The 21,482-nt window shown below is 41.0% G+C and overlaps 1 protein-coding gene across 1 annotated transcript in view; it reads right to left on the bottom strand.

The window, feature by feature from the left end:
• Positions 1–21,482, bottom strand: part of LOC133621686 (alpha-1,6-mannosylglycoprotein 6-beta-N-acetylglucosaminyltransferase B-like) — a 334,072-nt gene that overhangs the window by 286,741 nt on the left and 25,849 nt on the right. Inside the window, exon 2 of the mRNA XM_061983949.1 lies at positions 7,740–7,852. Coding sequence (XP_061839933.1) covers positions 7,740–7,852 — 113 coding nt within the window. The remainder of the gene's footprint in view (positions 1–7,739; positions 7,853–21,482) is intronic.

Genomic DNA, 21,482 nt, shown 5'->3' with positions numbered 1-21,482 from the left:
ATAGTTTAAAACAAATAAAGTGCACTTTTGTGCATCATGTCACACAAGATATTTCAATAACTGTCAAATAAAAATGAGCTGCATAATAGGAAATTGCTATGTGGTAGGTTCCTGCGGACGTTATCTCCTTCTGTTGTAGACTATTTTTTTCATACGGTGTTGATGCGGAAATGGATGCTTCGGCATTTTGTGGCTGTGGCACCAAACGGAGATGTTGACATGCGGAGTTTCAAGCACTCTTCATTCTCTAGCGGGTGACTTTTTAAATGATGCTACAAATTAGCAGTAATGCTACTTTTTGTAGCAACACTTTTTCCGCATACTTGACATATTACGGTTGTCTGTTCAACATCTTCCCGCTTGAAGCCAAGCCACGGCCAGACGATGGACCCTGTGCTGTTTTTCTTGGGAATTAATTTTTCTTCCTTCATTTGTTACCAGATTCGCACCTTCTTTCTCTCGTATTACCACTCGCACCGCACCGCTAGCATCACAGCTAATGTTACCCATGAGAAGGAGAGACAAGAAAGAGTGAGAAACGCCTGTAGTGTAATGCCCGCAGCTAAAAGCAACTGCATGAGAACGTATACTCAAATATCACGATATAGTCATTTTCTATATCGCACAGAGGCAAACCCACGATATATTGAGTATATTCGATATATCGCTCAGCCCTACTTTATTGCATTATATATTACTTGGTAGGTGAGATAGGCTGCAGCGCCCCCTGCGACCCCGAAGGGAATAAGCGATAGAACATAGATGGATGGATGGATGGTTTCATGTTTATCTTGCTTTTTATTTTATTTTTTTAATAAATATGAGTAATAGATTGTATAGTGATGCTGCCAGTGTAAAAGTATAATTTCAATGCAATGTTATGTGCATTATTAGAGGAAAAATAAAGGTCATCAGAAAAATCCTTGTTTATGTCAAATATTTTCCCTGAAAGGCGCAAAAAAGTGTTTTAGATGATAACTCCATTGATCAAACAAATTAATCAATAGGCTACTCAATTACTAAAAATATCAATGGCTGCAGCCCTTATATGGAATATGTATTTTTTGAGATGACTGAGGCTGTATGGTTTTAGCAATCAGATCCTGCTAATTTTCTACAAAGCTGTCTTAGAGAGCCTAATCAGATATGTAATCCGTGCGTGCTTTGGCAACCTAACAGTGCAACTGACAAATAGATTTGCTAACATGCATGAAAGAGCAATGAAGATAATTGGTATGAAACATTTTGAGTCCGTGGATAATTTGTAGAACCAAGATAATGTGTTTTTATCAGATTTTCTGGAATATTTTTTACCTCTGTTTTAAATTATATGTTTTAGTCTGTCCATTGCCTGTACTTTTCTGTTTTTAAATGTTTTTTGTTTATGTTTCAACTGTGGTTGTTTTTAAAGGGCTTCATAAACAAAGTTGGTATGGTATGGTAACTAGTCAGTTATGACAAAAAGTCTCCCCAGACTCCTACCCACGGTCCTTCGAAAACAAACTTCCTCCATCAGGAAGAAAACTTTGTATACCAAAGTGCAAAACAAACCGTCTAAAATTATCATTTGTCCCAGCTTCTATCAAGCTGCTGAACAATGTAAAAACATTAAGTGAATTAGAGCAAACGTGCAATAAACACAAGTACCGTATTTTTCGGGCTATAAGTCGCAGTTTTTTTTCATAGTTTGGCCGGGCTCCAGTGCGACTTATATATGTTTTTTTCCTTTTTTATTATGCATTTTCGGCAGGTGCGACTTATACTCCGGTGCGACTTATACTCTGAAAAATACGGTATTTGGCATGTTTCTAGCACTTTAAATTGTCCAATGTCTCTGTTTGTAGGACTAAAAACTAGAGATGTCCGATAATGGCTTTTTGCCGATATCCAATATTCCGATATTGTCGAACTCTTAATTACCGATTCCGATATCAATCGATACCGATATATTCAATCGTGGTATTAACACATTATTATGCCTAATTTTCTTGTGATGCCCCCCTGGATGCATTAAACAATGTAACAAGGTTTTCCAAAATAAATCAACTCAAGTTATGGAAAAAAAATGCCAACATGGCACTGCCATATTTATTATTGAAGACACAAAGTGCATTTTTTTTTTAACATGCCTCAAAACAGCAGCTTGGAATTTGGGAGGTTGACGTGGGCGGGGTTTTGGGTGGGCGGGGTTGAGTTGGGGGAGTGTAGGGGGTAGCGGGGGGTGTATATTGTAGCGTCCCGGAAGAGTTAGTGCTGCAAGGGGTTCTGGGTATTTGTTCTGTTGTGTTTATGTTGTGTTACGGTGCGGATGTTCTACCGAAAAGTGTTTGTCATTCTTGTTTGGTGTGGGTTCACAGTGTGGCGCATATTTGTAACAGTGTAAAAGTTGTTTATACGGCCACCCTCAGTGTGACCTATATGGCTATTGACCAAGTATGCTTTGCATTCACTTATGTGTGAAAAGCCGTATATATTATGTGATTGGGCCGGCACGCAAAGGCAGTGCCTTTAAGGTTTATTGGCGCTCTGTACTTCTCCCTACGTCCGTGTACCACTCCGTACAGCGGCGTTTTAAAAAGTCATACATTTTACTTTTAGAAACCGATACCGATAATTTCCGATATCACATTTTAAAGCATTTATCGGCCGATAATATCGGCAGTCCGATATTATTGGACATCTCTACTAAAAACCAGAAGTTTTGCTTATGTTTTTATGTGACTGTAGCATCTCTGCCCTTATGATGCAATAATGTAACACCAACCCCAAGACAAATTTCCCTAACAGCACAATAGAGTTAACCCTGACCTGAAATGATAATAGGAATTTAGACCGCTAAAAGATCATCAAACGTGGGAAAGTTGACACCTAATCTGGACGCAAGAAGAAAAAAAAAGTCAGTGTAAAAACTGAAATATCTCCTGGGCTTACAGCAAAAAACACAAGTAAACATAAGTCATAAATCAGTGTTTTAGGGAACTTGACACTGAAAAGCCAAGAAAAAGTTGGAATCACCTACTTTTTTGGTATTATATGGAAGATGTGCCGAACAGGACATGCGAACACGCTGAATGTGTGTGAGACGTTGCAGGAGGTGAGCGGGAGCTTAATGAAAGGACCAGTTGTTTTGCTCGGCTGATTTGCAGCGAGCAGATGGATCGGCCTCTGGGTCTCGGTGGTCTAAATCTTGTCCCACATTGCTGCCATCAACCCCTTTAACAGCGGTTTCCTGCCAGCTCATCACAAACGCGGATAAACACACACATGGAATGGGCAGGGAGTCACAGAACAGTGTGATTGAACTGCACAGGGGCATGCATAAAAAGGGTGAAACGGCGGGGCGTACGCACAGACATCTACCCACCATGCACGGACTAAGTCACATGTTTTCCTAAACTAGACTATCTATTGTCCGTTTACCAGCAAACGTGTAAACCTGTCCTATGGGGAAAGCGCGGCTGGACGACGTACAATTTTAATGAGCTCGCTCCAAATTTCTTCCCTGGCTGCACAGCGTGAGCGGATGATTAATCGAGATCACAAACACTCGCACATACAGCACATTCTTATCTTTAATTTACACAAACCGGCTTTAGAAGTTGCCTGGAAAAGAGTAATCACTCCCCCTGTGTCATTGTCTCGCTCCTGCATGTACAGGATATAAACACTGCATCAAGATTTTTAATAGGCTCTTGTACTCTCACACCAGCTCAAGTACACAATCATTGTTATTCATCAAACACATGGTCAACACTACCTCCAAACATGCTTCTGTCCCAGTCATATTAACACACAACCAAACCAATCAGCCTAACATCCATGTTTTGGGATTTTGGAAGAACCCATACAAGAACATCAATGGGAGTGAGAGCTTGGAAGACTTTCAGTGCAGTGGCACATCCATTTACGAATGCCTCTATTTGCAAACTTTTCGGTTAACAAACCTTTACATCGCACCAAATATGACTGTGTGCGAACTAGTGTTGTCCAAATACCAATATTTTGGTACCGGTACAAAAATTATTTTGATACTTTTCGGTACTTTTTTAAATAAAGGGGACCACAAAATTTGCATTATTGGCTTTTTTTTAACAAAAAATCTTAGGGTACAATAAACATATGTTTCTTATTGCAAGTTTGTCCTTAAATAAAATAGTGAACATACAAGAAAACTTGTCTTTTAGTAGTAAGTAAGCAAACGAAGGCTCCTAATTTAGCTGCTGACGTATGCAGTAACATATTGTGTCATTTATCATTCTATTATTTTGTCAAAATTATTAAGGACAAGTGCTAGAAAATGAATTATTGATCTACTTGTTCATTTACTGTTAATATTTGCTTACTTTCTCTTTTAATATGTTCTATCTACACTTCTGTTAAAATGTAATAATCACTTATTCTTCCGTTTGACACTTTACATTTGTTTTGGATGATACCACAAATTTGGGTATCAATCCGATACCAAGTCGTTACAGGATCATACATTGGTCATATTCAAAGTCCTCATGTGTCCAGGGACATATTTCCTGAGTTTATAGAATATAATAGAATAGAATAGAATAGGGTTGGGGAGGAGATCTTGCCCCAAGTGGAGGAGTTCAAGTACCTCGGAGTCTTGTTCACGAGTGAGGGAAGAGTGGATCGTGAGATCGACAGGCGGATCGGTGCGGCGTCTTCAGTAATGCGGACGCTGTATCGATCCGTTGTGGTGAAGAAGGAGCTGAGCCGGAATCCAAAGCTCTCAATTTACCGGTCGATCTACGTTCCCATCCTCACCTATGGTCATGAGGTTTGGGTTATGACCGAAAGGACAAGATCACGGGTACAAGCGGCCGAAATGAGTTTCCTCCGCCAGGTGGCGGGGCTCTCCCTTAGAGATAGGGTGAGAAGCTCTGTCATCCGGAGGAGCTCAAAGTAAAGCCGCTGCTCCTCCACATCGAGAGGAGCCAGATGAGGTGGTTCAGGCATCTGGTCAGGATGCCACCCTAACCCTCCCTAGGGAGGTGTTTAGGGCACGTCCGACCGGTAGGAGGCCGCGGGGAAGACCCAGGAAACGTTGGGAAGACTATGTCTCCCGGCTGGCCTGGGAACGCCTCGGGGTCCCACAGGAAGAGCTGGACAAAGTGGCTGGGGAGAGGGAAGTCTGGGCTTCCCTGCTTAGGCTGCTGCCCCCGCGACCCGACTTCGGATAAGCGGAAGAAGATGGATGGATGGATGGATGGATGGATGGAGAATAGAATAGAAAGTACTTTATTGATCCCTGGGGGAAATTCAGCACCACAGTTCGCTCACAATAGACAGTAATAATAATAAATAATATAAATAATATAATATATTATATATATAATATATAAATAATATAAATATATTCTACATATAGTCTACATTTAAGTGCAGTCAAGAAGGATCATATGCATTATACAGTCTGATGGCTGTTATAAACATAATATACATGAAAAAAAACCAAAAGAAGATGGGATGCCAAAAAATATCGGCGTAATCATAGACCGGTACTTTTCAGAGGCGGTATAGTACCGAATATGATTTATTAGTATCGCGGTACTATACTAATACCGGTATACCGTACAACCCTAGTGCGAACCACGTGTGGGCGTACGAACGCTTCATTCATTCATTCTTTTTGCATGCCGCTTGAAACCATCGGGAGATGCCCTTTTGATGACATCACTTCCTGTACACACGGGCACGGCCATTTTGGAGAAGCGGGTGCCCCCTACATCCCATCCTGTTTACATCCTAAACACAGAAAGCTTTGACAGCTTGCAGCACTTCTGACTTGTTTTTCGCCACAAGAAAGCTGTGTCAGCCTGTCTTAGAGACAACTTGGTGTGATCACAAATGCTTTAAATGTGTCCAAACGAGGGTTGTCCCGATACCAATATTTTGGTACCGGTACCAAAATGTTCTTTGATACTTTTCAAAATAAAGCATTACCACAAAAAAATTCATTATTGGCTTTATTTAAAACAAATATCGTATGATACATTAAGGCTGGGCGATATATCAGGTTTGTAAGATATATAGATATATTTTTAAACAAGATATGAATTAAGAAAATATTGTAATATCGATATAATTTATTTCACGTTAAAATTACCAAACGCCGCTTATTTGTTGTGTTCCTTGTTCTCCCTCTCCATGGGCTACTAAACCCCTCCCCTTCATCCTTCCAAGACGTGCTTGCACGTATAAGAACATCCATGATTGGTTGGTTGTTTACTATGATGAGTCACGATTGGTTAGGGACAGGCCAATCAGAGGCAAGATAGGGCGGGTCATCGAACCAGGAAGGGGAATCACAAAGTACCTGTCTGCAAATGTATTTCTTTACCTGAGTTTGATACATTTTGTATTATTTGCACAGCTATGTTAGTTATTTTACATATAAATACAAATTTTCTATTTATTTATGTTATGTAATTCTGTACTACTTAAACAGTTTATTTTCTATGCTCTTAATACCCATCTTGACTACCTGGGTTAATAAAAGTGCCACTGGCTGTTCACAGCACAGTTGTCATTCACTTCAATTTCACTGAATATCGCTCAAAAATGAATATCTATATATGTATACTTTCACCAAAAAAATATAGAGATACATATCAAATATTGAGTTTAAGTAAAAATATATCGAGATATACTTTTTCGTCCATATCGCCCAGCCCTATGATACATTAATATACTGCTGTTGCAATCAAAGAACAATTTTGGCATTAAATAAGTAAGCAAACGGGTTACAAAGTTTCCTAATGTAGCTGCTGACCTATGCAGTAACATTGTATTATTTTGTCAAAATTATGAGGGACAAGCGGTAGAAAATGGATTATTAATCTACTTCATCTACCAATATCTGGTTACTTTGTTTTAACATGTTTTATCTACACTTCTGTTAAAATAGAATAAGCACCGATTTGTCGGTTGTTTACATACTTTACAAAAGTTTTGGTTGATACTACAAATTTGTGTATCGATCCGATACTAAGTAGTTACATGGTCATACATTGGTCAAAATTAAAGTCCTCCTGTGTCCAGGGATGTATTTCCTGAGTTTCTAAACAATTTTTTTTTAAATGAAAAAAGATTTTGTGATACTAAAAATATTGATGTAATCATAGTAGTATCGACTAAATACGGCTCTTTTACTTGGTATCGTTATAATCGATAGGTGTATAGAGGGTAAAGGACCTTCCAGGGAGTTCCTTGGTACTACCGCACCAACCTGCAATCAAACAGTGTTCAAAATCTTTTGAAAAAGGCTTTTTCTTTTTCTTTTTGAATACTAAAGTTTCTTTAGCCAATGTCAATACAATTTACATGATGATATAAGCCAGTGTTTTTCAATTTTTTTTGAGCCAAGGCAGATTTTTTTCATTGAAAAAATCCGGAGGCACACCACCAGCAGAAATCATAAATAAATTAAACTCAGTAGACAATAAAGGTGTGAATAGGTGTGAATGTGAGTGAATGGTTGTCAATTGTGCATCTTACTGACACACGGCAGTACAGAACTAGCCTGAGGGAACACAAACACACTCACACACACACACACACACACACACACACACACACACACACACACACACACACACACACACACACACACACACACACACACACACACACACACACACACACACACACACACACACACACACACACACACACACACACAGAGAGAGAGAGAGAGAGAGAGAGAGAGAAAAAGCACATGTAGTTACCTTCTGTATGAATGGTGAAGGGGGAATCCTCCAGTCTCTTGGCTGAGAATTGCCCCCCTAGAGAAGTCATTAGAAAGCACAGACTGAAGAAGCCTATTCCCACCACAAATATCCTGCAACACAGAGTAGAAGGGAAGGCGGGAAGTGTTAAAAGGGGGGAATTGAGTTAGTCATTTTATATGTGAAAGCGGAATGGGAAAATATGTTGGGGTAAGCATTTTGTAAAAACGAGGAGACAAGTGAGGCAGGCAAATGCTAGTGTGTATAGTGGTGAGAAAAAAGACAAAAACAGGCAGATTGTTATGGGTTATGTTTGCAAGGCAACGACTGACACTATTAAAATGTGTTTTCTTCACCATGCAAAGGTGGGATCTTATGACAGTCTCAGACTTTTCTTCTAATAAAATGATTTCTCATTTTATATGGTAATACTAGTATTATTGTTGTCAAAATGTCCTGATATTGTCATGATTGTTGTTAAATTACTTTCTCGTATCCTTCTGTAGTATACCATCATTACCATTGGCAATATATCGTGATATCATACCGATCATTATTGACACTGTATTGTTGGCAAATAGGACTGCAGGATTAATCCACATCGAAGTTTTAACGTAACCACAAGAGGCTGTGGGTTTTTCCATCATTTGAGTGACAGACATGTACGCCAATCAGAATGGTTGAAGCTCACGTTTCTTCGTCTCTCGCTTCAGACGGGGACAAAGAAGTCTCACTCTGTGCATCGCTCTCAGCACCTGAGCGCGTTTATTCAACAGTAGAATTAACTCAACGCCATCTGTTCAGTCATCCACAATCTTTCGGTGGCAGCTTTACACACTCGCGACTCGCCAGCGAGAAGTTCAGCAAAGTAACAAAAATTAAGAGGGAAAAAAAATAAGATTCCAAAGCTAAATTTAAATTCAAATCGGATTGGCAATATAAGCCTATTAACCGTGATGGCAAAAAAATTAAAATAAAAAAAGACAACCTGACCTAGGTTTTACAACTGGGACAGAAATGCACTTTAAGATGTTTAAGATCAGAATCATCAGAATCAGAAGTCCTTTATTTATCCCCAAGGGGAAATGAAGATTTTAAGCACAATCCCATTCAAGAGCAGACAAACATTACTAAAGTAATGTCCGATCAATACCTTATAAAATTCGAAGTTCTGACTCATTGTCAACAAGCTAATAATAATAACTGCTATAGCAGCCGCAACATTAATGCTGCCACAACGATGACTCTTGCTGACCTACTGCCTTCGGTAATGGCACCATTCCCAAATTATGTCGGCTCTATTGATAACCTAACTAACAACTTTGACAATGCCCTGCGCGAAACCATTGATAGTATAGCACCGCTAAAACAAAAAAGGGCCCCTAAAGGGCGCACCCCATGGTTTACAGAAGAAACCAGAGCTCATAAATTATCATGTAGAAAGTTGGAACGCAAATGGCGCGCGACCAAGCTTGAGGTTTTCCATCAAGCATGGAGTGATAGTTTAATATCGTACAAACGCATGCTTACCTTAGCTAAAGCTAAATATTACTCAAATCTCATCCGCCTCAACAAAAACAACCCTAAATTTTTGTTTAGTACAGTAGCATCGCTAACCCAACAAGGGACTCCTCCCAATAGCTCCACCCACTCGGCAGATGACTTTATGAATTTCTTTAATAAGAAAATTGAACTCATTAGAAAGGAGATTAAAGACAACGCATCCCAGCTACAACTGGGTTCTATTAACACAGATACAACTGTATCTACGACGGATACTGCAATACAAAATAGTCTCTCTCTTTTTGATGAAATAACATTAGAGGAACTATTACGGCGTGTAAGTGGGATAAAACAAACAACATGTTTACTTGACCCACTTCCTGGGAAACTTATCAAGGAGCTTTTTGTATTATTAGGTCCATCAGTGCTAAATATTATAAACTTATCACTTTCCTCTGGCACTGTTCCCCTAGCATTTAAGAAAGCGGTTATTCATCCTCTGCTCAAAAGACCTAACCTTGATCCTGACCTCATGGTAAACTACCGACCGGTGTCCCACCTTCCCTTTATTTCGAAAATCCTCGAAAAAATTGTCGCACAGCAGCTAAATGAACACTTAGTGTCGAACAATCTCTGTGAACCTTTTCAATCCGGTTTCAGGGCAAATCACTCTACGGAGACAGCCCTCGCAAAAATGACTAATGATCTACTGCTAACGATGGATTCTGATGCGTCATCTATGTTGCTGCTTCTTGATCTTAGCGCTGCTTTCGATACCGTCGATCATAATATTTTATTAGAGCGTATCAAAACACGTATTGGTATGTTAGACTTAGCTTTGTCGTGGTTTAACTCTTATCTTACTGACAGGATGCAGTGCGTCTCCCATAATAATGTGACCTCGGACTATGTTAAGGTAACGTGCGGAGTTCCTCAGGGTTCGGTTCTTGGCCCTGCACTTTTTAGAATTTACATGCTGCCGCTAGGCGACATCATACGCAAATACGGTGTTAGCTTTCACTGTTATGCTGATGACACCCAACTCTACATGCCCCTAAAGCTGACCAACACGCCGGATTGTAGTCAGCTGGAGGCGTGTCTTAATGAAATTAAACAATGGATGTCCGCTAACTTCTTGCAACTCAACGCCAAGAAAACGGAAATGCTGATTATCGGTCCTGCTAAACACCGACATTTATTTAATAATACCACCTTAACATTTGACAACCAAACAATTACACAAGGCGAATCAGTAAAGAATCTGGGTATTATCTTCGACCCAACTCTCTCGTTTGAATCACACATTAAGAGTGTTACTAAAACGGCCATCTTTCATCTCCGTAATATCGCTAAAATTCGTTCTATTTTATCCACTAGCGACGCTGAGATCATTATTCATGCGTTCGTTACGTCTCGTCTCGAATACTGTAACGTATTATTTTCGGGTCTCGCTATGTCTAGCATTAAAAGATTACAATTGGTACAAAATGCGGCTGCTAGACTTTTGACAAGAACAAGAAAGTTTGATCATATTACGCCTATACTGGCTCACCTGCACTGGCTTCCTGTGCACTTAAGATGTGACTTTAAGGTTTTACTACTTACGTATAAAATACTACACGGTCTAGCTCCGTCCTATCTTGTCGATTGTATTGTACCATATGTCCCGGCAAGAAATCTGCGTTCAAAGAACTCCGGCTTATTAGTGATTCCCAGAGCCCAAAAAAAGTCTGCGGGCTATAGAGTGTTTTCTATTCGGGCTCCAGTACTATGGAATGCCCTCCCGGTAACAATTAGAGATGCTACCTCAGTAGAAGCATTTAAGTCCCATCTTAAAACTCATTTGTATACTCTAGCCTTTAAATAGACCCCCCTTTTAGACCAGTTGATCTGCCGTTTCTTTTCTTTTCTCCTCTGCTCCCCTTTTCCTTGTGGAGGGGGGGGGGGAACACAGGTCCGGTGGCCATGGATGAAATGCTGGCTGTCCAGAGTCGGGTCCCGGGGTGGACCGCTCGCCTGTGCATCGGCTAGGAACATCTCTGCGCTGCTGACCCGTCTCCGCTCGGGATGGCGTCCTGCTGGCCCCACTATGGACTGGACTCTTACTATTATGTTGGATCCACTATGGACTGGACTCTCACAATATTATGTCAGACCCACTCGACATCCATTGCATTCGGTCTCCCCTAGAGGGGGGAGGGGGGGTTACCCACATATGCGGTCCTCTCCAAGGTTTCTCATAGTCATTCACATCGACGTCCCACTGGGGTGAGTTTTTCCTTGCCCTTATGTGGGCTTTGTACCGAGGACGTCGTTGTGGCTTGTGCAGCCCTTTGAGACACTTGTGATTTAGGGCTATATAAATAAACATTGATTGATTGATTGACTGACAGGGAGACAAAACAGGATCGCTGACAGGTCTGCCAACTTCCGGCGCCCCTTACACAGAATGTGAGAAAAAAGTTAATATATATACAAACCCCGTTTCCATATGAGTTGGGAAATTGGGTTAGATGTAAATATAAACAGAATACAATGATTTGCAAATCCTTTTCAACCCATATTCAATTGAATGCACTACAAAGACAACATATTTGATGTTCAAACTCATAAACCTTTTTTTTTTTTTTTTGCAAATAATAATTAACTTAGGATTTCATGGCTGCAACACGTGCCAAAGTAGTTGGGAAAGGGCATGTTCACCACTGTGTTACATGGCCTTTCCTTTTAACAACACTCAGTAAATGTTTGGGAACTGAAGAGACACATTTTTTAAGCTTCTCAGGTGGAATTCTTTCCCATTCTTGCTTGATGTACAGCTTAAATTGTTCAACAGTCCAGGGGTCTCCGTTGTGGTATTTTAGGCTTCATAATGCGCCACACATTTTCAATGGGAGACAGGTCTGGACTACAGGTAGGCCAGTCTAGTACCCGCACTCTTTTACTATGAAGCCACGTTGATGTAACACGTGGCTTGGCATTGTCTTGCTGAAATAAGCAGGGGCGTCCATGGTAACGTTGCTTGGATGGCAACATATGTTGCTCCAAAACCTGTATGTACCTTTCAGCATTAATGGTGCCTTCACAGATGTGTAAGTTACCCATGCCTTGGGCCCTAATGCACCCCCATACCATCACAGATGCTGGCTTTTGAACTTCGCGTCGATAACAGTCTGGATGGTTCGCTTCCCCTTTGGTCCGGATGACACGATGTTGAATATTTCTAAAAACAATTTGAAATGTGGACTCGTCAGACCACAGAACACTTTTCCACTTTGCATCAGTCCATCTTAGATGATCTCGGGCCCATAGAAGCCGGCAGCGTTTCTGGATGTTGTTGATAAATGGCTTTTGCTTTGCATAATAGAGCTTTAACTTGCACTTACAGATGTAGCGACAAACTGTATTTAGTGACAGTGGTTTTCTGAAGTGTTCCTGAGCCCATGTGGTGATATCCTTTCGAAATTGATGTCGGTGTTTGATACAGTGCCGTCAGAGGGATAGAAGGTCACGGTCATTCAATGTTGGTTTCCGGCCATGCCGCTTACGTGGAGTGATTTCTCCAGATTCTCTGAACCTTTTGATGGTATTATGGACCGTAGGTGTTGAAATACCTACATTTCTTGCAATTGCACTTTGAGAAACGTTGTTCTTAAACTGTTTGACTATTTGCTCACGCAGTTGAGGACAAAGGGGTGTACCTCGTCCCATCCTTTCTTGTGAAAGACTGAGCATTTTTTTGGGAAGCTGTTTTTATACCCAATCATGTCACCCACCTGTTCCCAATTAGCCTGCACACCTGTGGGATGTTCCAAATAAGTGTTTGATGAGCATTCCTCAACTTTATCAGTATTTATCGCCACCTTTCCCAACTTCTTTGTCACGTGTTGCTGGCATCAAATTCTAAAGTTAAGGATTATTTGCAAAAAAAAAAAAATGTTTATCAGTTTGAACATCAAATATGTTGTCTTTGTAGCATATTCAACTGAATATGGGTTGAAAATGATTTGCAAATCATTGTATTCCGTTTATATTTACATCTAACACAATTTCCCAACTCATATGGAAACGGGGTTTGTATATATATATATATATTAGGTTATTTACCTTAAAATTAGAGTACCATTGTAAACAATTCTACAGTAATGAGTAAAAAGTTTAAAATGGTTACTTGCATTATTTTTATGTATTAAGATTACATTAAATTATAAATTATAATGACTGGATATATTTTTTTTATAGTTTAAGAGAATTATGTAGACAAAAGCTCTGAGTCTGTCTGCATAAAGCCAAATCTTTTTTTAAAGTAAATTATTGCATATTGTTTTTAATGTGTGGCACATTGAGACAAGAATATGTTGATTGAGAGTCTAAAAGTAACATGTCTTCCTGTTTTTTTCCCCACAGTTGTATGCATTTATATGTGTGAAATATAAAATTTTAAATCAAAATGTGTTGCCGTTTTGGAGAGAAAACTCACGCTCGTCTTTTTTCTCATAGTCTTTGCCCTATTAGCAAACACCGTGAGTTACTCTGCAATTTGTTCCTACGCCTATCTCAAAGTACGAGTACTAATTTAGAATGCAAAACCGGACCAACAAATTCAGAGCTCCAAGCACACGAACGATTCTTTCTAACACAAAACTAGGGCAATAAAGGGCTCTAAAACACAATCTTGACAGTATCAAAAGTGCATTGCATAAAATATGCGATTAGTAAAACACAGCTATAGACTTACTTGTGAGCAAGTGTGCATAAACCTATATTTCATCTGGCTTTGTGGAACAAAGCTGGTAGATGAAATGCTTCTCAATCTCAGGAGGATAAAATACGTGTGTGTGAGCGTGTGTGTGTGTGTGTGTGTGTGTGTGTGTGTGTGTGTGTGTGTGTGTGTGTGTGTGTGTGTGTGTGTGTGTCTGTAGACAGCCAAGAGAGATTCAGATGTTTGACTTAAAAGAGTGTAACATCAGGTCCTTTGTATCCTTGTAAATCCTGACTGAGTTAAGCTACTGTTGTCAGAGTGAAGGGATAAAAAGGTTATCTTAGTATACCTAAGAGTCTTCAGGGAACTCAACAATGAAACATGTGTCTGGTTCTTATCCACTGGACAAAATAGCAATCAGCCTTCATGAGTTACGACGAGGCGAGTCCCGGTATAAAACCAAGAGAGAAAATTTTTGCGACCCTTTGTGCAGGAGTAGTTCACTTCAAGGACACGTGTGTGACAACTGTTGCTTTTCACTTCAAAACCAATTTTAGCAGCGCGCCTGAAAGCTGGCAGATGTATAAGTGCGTTTACGGTAGGGTTGTACGGTATACGGGTATTAGTATAGTACCGCGATACTAATGAATCATATTCGGTACTATACCGCCTCTGAAAAGTACCGGTCACCGCGCCCCCGTCACGTCATGTCATTACTGGTTTACGATCAGAGGAGCATGTTCGGCAGTGCACAATCACGGAGTACTTACAAACAGACACAGTGTGTAGACAGAAAAGGGAGAACGGACGCGTTTTGGCTTAAAAAGTAACGATAAAGGTGAAGTTATAACACTGAAACGCCCACCGAAAGAGGTGCTTTAAGACATGGCAAGCTAGCTAGCGTCTAAAGTCCAGCCCCAGTCGGCAGTGTTTTAGCTACTTCTAAATCACTAATCCTCGCCTCCATGCTGACAAATAAAGTAAGATTCTTACAAGTATCATCCCTGCAGGACGAGGAATAGCTAAACATGCTTCACTACACACCGTAGCTCACCGGCGTCAAAATGTAAACAAACGCCATTGGTGGATCTACACCTGACATCCACTGTAATGATACCAAAGTACAGGGACGTATCTAGTCGATACTACTATGATTACGTCAATATTTTTTGGCATCACAACATCTTTTGTTTTTTTAAATGTATATTATGTTTATAAACTCAGGAAATATGTCCCTGGATACATGAGGACTTTGAATATGACCAATGTATGATCCTGTAACGACTTGGTATCGGATTGATACCCAAATTTGTGGTATCATCCAAAACTAATGTAAAGTATCAAACAACAGAAGAATAAGTGATTATTACATTTTAACGGAAGTGTAGCTAGAACATGTTAAAAGAGAAAGTAAGCAGATATTAACATTAAATGAACAAGTAGATTAATACTTACAGATGTCCGATAATATCGGACTGCCGATATTATCAGCAGATAAATGCTTTAAAATGTAATATCGGAAATTATCGGTATCGGTTTCAAAAAGTAAAATGTATGACTTTTTAAAACGCAGCTGTATGGAGTGGTCCACGGACGTAGGGCGAAGTACAGAGCGCCAATAAACCTTAAAGGCACTGCCTTTGCGTGCCGGCCCAATCAGATAATATCTACGGCTTTTCACACACTCAAGTGAATGCAAGCATACTTGGTCAACAGCCAGACAGGTCACGCTGAGGGTGGCCGTATAAACAACTTTAACACTGTTACAAATATGCGCCACACTGTGAACCCACACCAAACAAGAATGACAAACACATTTCGGGAGAACATCCGCACCGTAACACAACATAAACATCCATCCATCCATTTTCTACTGCTTATTCCCTTCGGGGTCGCTGGAGCCTATCTTAGCTACAATCGGGCGGAAGTCGCCAACACAACAGAACAAATACCCAGAACCCCTTGCAGCACTAACTCTTCCGGGACGCTACAATATACACCCCCCGCTACCCCCTAAACCTCCCACCCCCCCAACCTCGCCCACCTCATGCTCTCTCAGGGAGAGCGTGTCCCAAATTCCAGGCTGCTGTTTTAAGGCATGTTAAAAAAAAGAATGCACTTTGTGACTTCAGTAATAAATATGGCAGTGCCATGTTGGCATTTTTTTTCCATAACTTGAGTTGATTTATTTTGGAAAACCTTGTTACATTGTTTAATGCATCCAGTGTGGCATCACAACAAAATTAGGCATAATAATGTGTTAATTCCACGACTGTATATATCGGTATCGGTTGATATCGGAATCAGTAATTAAGAGTTGGACAATATCGGAATATCGGCAAAAAAGCCATTATCGGACATCTCTATTAATAATTCATTTTCTACCACTTGTCCTTAATAATTTTGACAAAATAATAGAGTGATAAATGACACAATACGTTACTGCATACGCCAGCAGCTAAATTAGGAGCCTTTGTTTGCTTACTTAATAATAAAAAACACAATTGTCTTGTATGTTCACTATTTTATTTAAGGACAAACTTGCAATAAGAAACGTATGTTTAATGCACCCTAAGTTTTTTTGTTAAAATAAAGCCAATAATGCAATGTTTTGTGGTCCCCTTTATTTAGAAAAGTACTGAAATGTATTGAAATAATTTTGGTACCAGTACCAAAATATTGGTATCGGGACAACACTAGTTTATGGTGATATACGTTGTATAAAAAAATAAATCAGAACTATAAATGATTTAAGACACCCCTAATGTGTCTTGAAGATTGGACAAATAAATGAATAGAACAAAAGAATGAATTATTCATTAAGGTTACTTTCCTTTTAAAACAGACGAGAGGTGCTTGTTTAACGTCCAGTGTGAGAACCGAAGTCGCACCGGTCATGCATACAACAGAAACTCTAAATATTGATGTGGCTTGAAAGTGATGGAATACCGGCACTAGGAGCAAGGTGGGTGAAGTGTCTTGCCCAAGCATGCAGATACAACGACCGTGACTCGGACGAACCTGGAACCCTAAAGTTGCTGGCAAGGCCGCTCTACCGTTGAGCCACGCCGTCCCAGTGAGGATCAGTATACATTTCATCACCTCACCACCTGACGGCATATTAACTTGATCAAACATGGCAGAGATGTCCGTGACAACAGCCAATCAGAGTTGACCTTTCCCCGCTCAAGGTACCGCAGAAGTAAACAGAATGAACAAACTCGGCGCTAAACGCGTGGCTGAGGGCAGAGAAATAAATGTCAGCCGTGACTTCGAGCTATATCCTTCGCACGTGAGGCTATTGCTGAAAATAAAAGCTAACTCAACTTCAGCTGTGTGGCGGTGGATAGGGTCGTCAGAATTCGGTGGAGCAAACCAAACAGATGTACAAAGTATGTGCAACACAATACATGGGGTTAATCAGCAGCTCACCACTGCTACCAGCACACAAAACGTATTAGCAATTGCTAATTAGCCACTGGGCCGATATTAGTGGTCTACATCAGTGGTCCCCAACCACTGGGCCGCGGCCCGGTACCGGTCCGTGGATCGATTGGTAGAAATTAAAAAAAAAAATTATATATATATATATTTCAGTTTTTTATTTTTTTATTAAATCATTCTGTTATTAATATTTCTGGTTCCTACATTATATATCAATATAGATCAATACAGTCTGCAGGGATACAGTCCGTAAGCACACATGATTGTAATTTTTGATGACAAAAAACAAAAAAAACAATAAACCCCCCCCCCACCCCGGTCCGTGAGACAAATTATCGAGCGTTGACCAGTCCGCAGTTACAAAAAGGTTGGGGACCACAGGTCTACATAACATGTAATAGTGGTTCTTTGGTCAAAATGTGGCAATGATTATGTTTTACAGACCATCGTCAAGCCGCTTTCTGACCGTCTCTTCAGGATGTACTGTTTTTTGGGCGATCTTATTTACGTGCCTCCACTTTGACAGTGTCTTCTCCTTGCCATATTTGTTGTAGTTTTTAGCGCTTCCATATCAAGATTACTGACAGAATAAAGGTAAAACTATACGCTACTTTGTATTATAAATGGCACCAGCGGAGGATGCATGTGCATGTACGAGCCAGTCTGCCCCACAACAAGAATGAGCTTATTGACTACAATGGTGGACTCCCGCTAAGCTCTTTGGGTAAATCTCTACCATATATGGAAATAATCGCTGACGTCACAACTGGGGAAAACGTCACAAATTGGACAAATTCCAAACAGCTCGTTTGGAGGAAGCATAAAGGAAGGCAAGATTGTTTTATAAACATCTCTGCCAGGCCTCCATGGTTCGATTTCAAATTTTCAGGAATAATGCAGAATCCAAAAACAAATAAAAGTTGTTTTTCTTTTCTGTATTGCTATGAAAGATGATGCACATTTGCATGATGTCAACAGTGTAATTAACATCATAATTTGTTTACATTTGAAAATGTCTTCATTATCCCCGACGAGGCAATTTAATTTGGGTCTTGCATCACTGAATAAACACAGAGGACTGTAAAATAGTTCACCGTTTTATTTCATATTTTTCTATATTTGTTTAATTATTGAATAAAAACTGTAAATACTCTTCTGTGTTCATCCTTTTCAATGTGTGTTATCATTAAGTATGTCAACAAAATGTTGAACTCATCCATAGTTTATTTAGTGTTTAATACAGATGCTTTAAAACTGCCATTTTAATATCAATATGGAAAAAAAAAACATTTTATACGAGATCGGATGAGATGTAAAAATGTATTGTGATCCTTTGCTGAACCACATCGAGAGGTTTCTCTTCTCTGCATCTTAACAGCGGTTGTTTTGCCACACAACACTGCATTGCTAGCGAGGGGGATTCCATCCTAACGCCTGCTGTTGGGTTGGCAAAGGTGTCGCTCCATTGCATCTGTTTTGCAACACAATAGGGGGGAACCATTCTTTTCTGGGCATGGTCCCCTCCTGCTGAAGATAAATAGTTTGGGTTTTGCCACCAAGCGCTCAGAATAGATATGACCAATCTGAGTCTGAGAGCATGAACAGTTGAAGCCTGCCCAGATGACGTGCGAAACGTCTTCTAAGACAAACTGAACAGTCTAGTTGCCATTGAAGGAACGCTCTGAGAATACCTGGTTTAGCTACGGTTGATAAGGTTCCATTGTAGTCCCTTTATTTGGAAAAAATACGATCTTTATTTTCACATGTTCAATGTATGTACTAGGGATGTCCCGATCCAGGTTTTTGCACTTCCGATCCGATACCAATATTGTTTTTGCACTTCCGATCCGATACCGATACTGACCGATACCGATACTGACCGATACTGGCCTATCCGAGCATGTATTAAAGTTTAAAGTTATTTAGCCTACTTAGTTGTCAGAATCATGTTGAAAAGGGTTTTAGTACTCTTGATAACAACTAGCCAGCTAAATTAGGGGAGTTTGAATAATACACAATGGTTGGTAACAAGAAACTGACCTGTTTATTCAAGGATAAACACAAAATAGACACAATTATACATGACAAACAGAAATGGCATCATTGAAACTAGGGCTGGGCGATATGGCCTTTTTTAAATATTGCGATATTTTTTTTTTTTTTTTTTTTTTTTTTAATTTTGTATTTATTTATTTATTTATTTATTTATTTTTATTTTTTTGTGTGTGTGTTGTGTATGTATGTGTTTGTGTATATGTGGGCTTATGTATATGTGTGTGGGTGTATTAATGTGTATATATGTGTGGATGTGTATGTTTATATGTATATGCATGCGTGTGTATATGTGTGTATGTGTATGTATATGTATATGCATATATGTATGTGTGTATGTATGTGTATATGAATGTGTAGGTGTGTGCATGGGTGTGGATGTCCGGTGGCTCAATTGGCCTGGCTGTGGATGAGTTGGGGTAGGTGGGTTGGTGGCCTCGGTGGTAGCCGGGGGTGTGCGTTGTTGTGGTTTACGGGGTCGGTCGCTTTTTTGTTTTGGTTTCGGCGGCCGCGGGTGTTTACGCTGCGGACGGGCGGTGGTGGTGATGGTTGCTGCGGTGATACCAGCGGTTGGCATCGCTGTGTTGGGTTGGAGTGGCTGGGGGACTGTGGCTGGTGTCTGTGCGCTTGTGGGGTTGTGGGGCTGGCTGGCGTTGGCTTGCCGGCTGGTTTGGGGGCTGGCGGGCGGACGGGATGCATTGGCTTCTTGCCCCGTTGGGGGGCTCCTTCCCCTGGCCGGGACTCGTATGGGCACGTTGCTGTGTGGATGGCCGGGATGCGGTGTTTGCATTGGGCGTGGGGGCTGTGCGGTTTCTCTGCGTTTGGTTGCCGGTATGGGCTCTGCAGGGTTGGGTTGGGGCGGGCGGGGGCTGGCTTTGTTTGGCGGGGGGAGGGGCTCGCGTGGCGTCACGTTAAAGTGGTCTGGTGTGGGTCACGGGCTGTGGCGGGGGGTGGCGGCCTCCTGGCCGTAGTTCCTGGTTGTCGGCCGCGTGGACTGGGGGGATGTCCGGGCCCTCTACTCCTCCTACTTATAGCGCACACAGTCACACATATATAGGACTTTGGGGATTGTCCTGCGGGGAGGCATGGCGGGGGGTTGAGGATGCCTCCAATGGGGCTCCAGTCCTCCTGTCTTGTCCCCTGCTCGTCCATCCCTCAATCTTAGCTGCATATTAGACACTTAGGATTTGGGGGGCTTGGTTTGGTTGGGACCCACCATGACCTTGATGTCCCCCAATTTTAATCGCATTATTAGTTCCCACAAGCATACATATCTCACTCACGCTACAGTACACACATCAATAGGGACTGGAGGTCGGCTGTAACGGCTGACCTCCTAATTTTAACTACACAGTAGACACTCTGGGGGCCTTGTACACATGCATGGGGGGTTTGGGGTTCGGCGCACCCCTCATTGCCTCGTCGGCCGGCGGGGACTGCGGTCTGGTGGCCTGCCAGGCTTTTATTCATTTATTATTGTTATATATATATATTTTTTTTTAATGTATTTATTATTTTTATTTTTATTATTTACTTATTTTTATTTTATTTTATTTTTTAAATTGTATTTTTTATTTTATTTTATTTTTTTATTTTTTATTTTTTTAATCTTATTATTTATTTGTGTGTGGCGTCGCGCGGGTCTCACTTCCTGTTGGATGGGGTCCGTGCCCGTGTGGCCCGACCTTGCGCTGTGGGGTCTCTGTTGGTGACTTGGTGTGGTGGCGGCGCAGCCCCCGTGTCTGGTCTGGATGCTGTGTCTCGGTTGTTTGGGCGGTGGTGTGTTTGTGCGGGTTTGGGTTGGGGTGGGGGGCCTTTTGGTTGGGGGGGTTGTTGGTGTCTCTTGTTTGCGTGTTGGCTTTCGGGCTGACCGGCGGGCTGGCGCCGGCTGATCTCCGTGGCCCTGGTGGCGTGTGGTTGCTGGTCGCAGTTTTTTTTTTGATCGCTTTGATTTGATTGGCTGGTGCTGGCTGTCTGGGGTTATTGCGGCTGCTGTTTCTGTTGCCGTTTGTTTGTGGTGTGGGCGCCCGTGGCTGCTGGGT

This window comes from Nerophis lumbriciformis, linkage group LG25 (genome assembly GCF_033978685.3).
Source record: "Nerophis lumbriciformis linkage group LG25, RoL_Nlum_v2.1, whole genome shotgun sequence".
Classification (NCBI taxonomy): domain Eukaryota; kingdom Metazoa; phylum Chordata; class Actinopteri; order Syngnathiformes; family Syngnathidae; genus Nerophis; species Nerophis lumbriciformis.
This window is presented reverse-complemented; position numbering and strand designations above follow the sequence as displayed.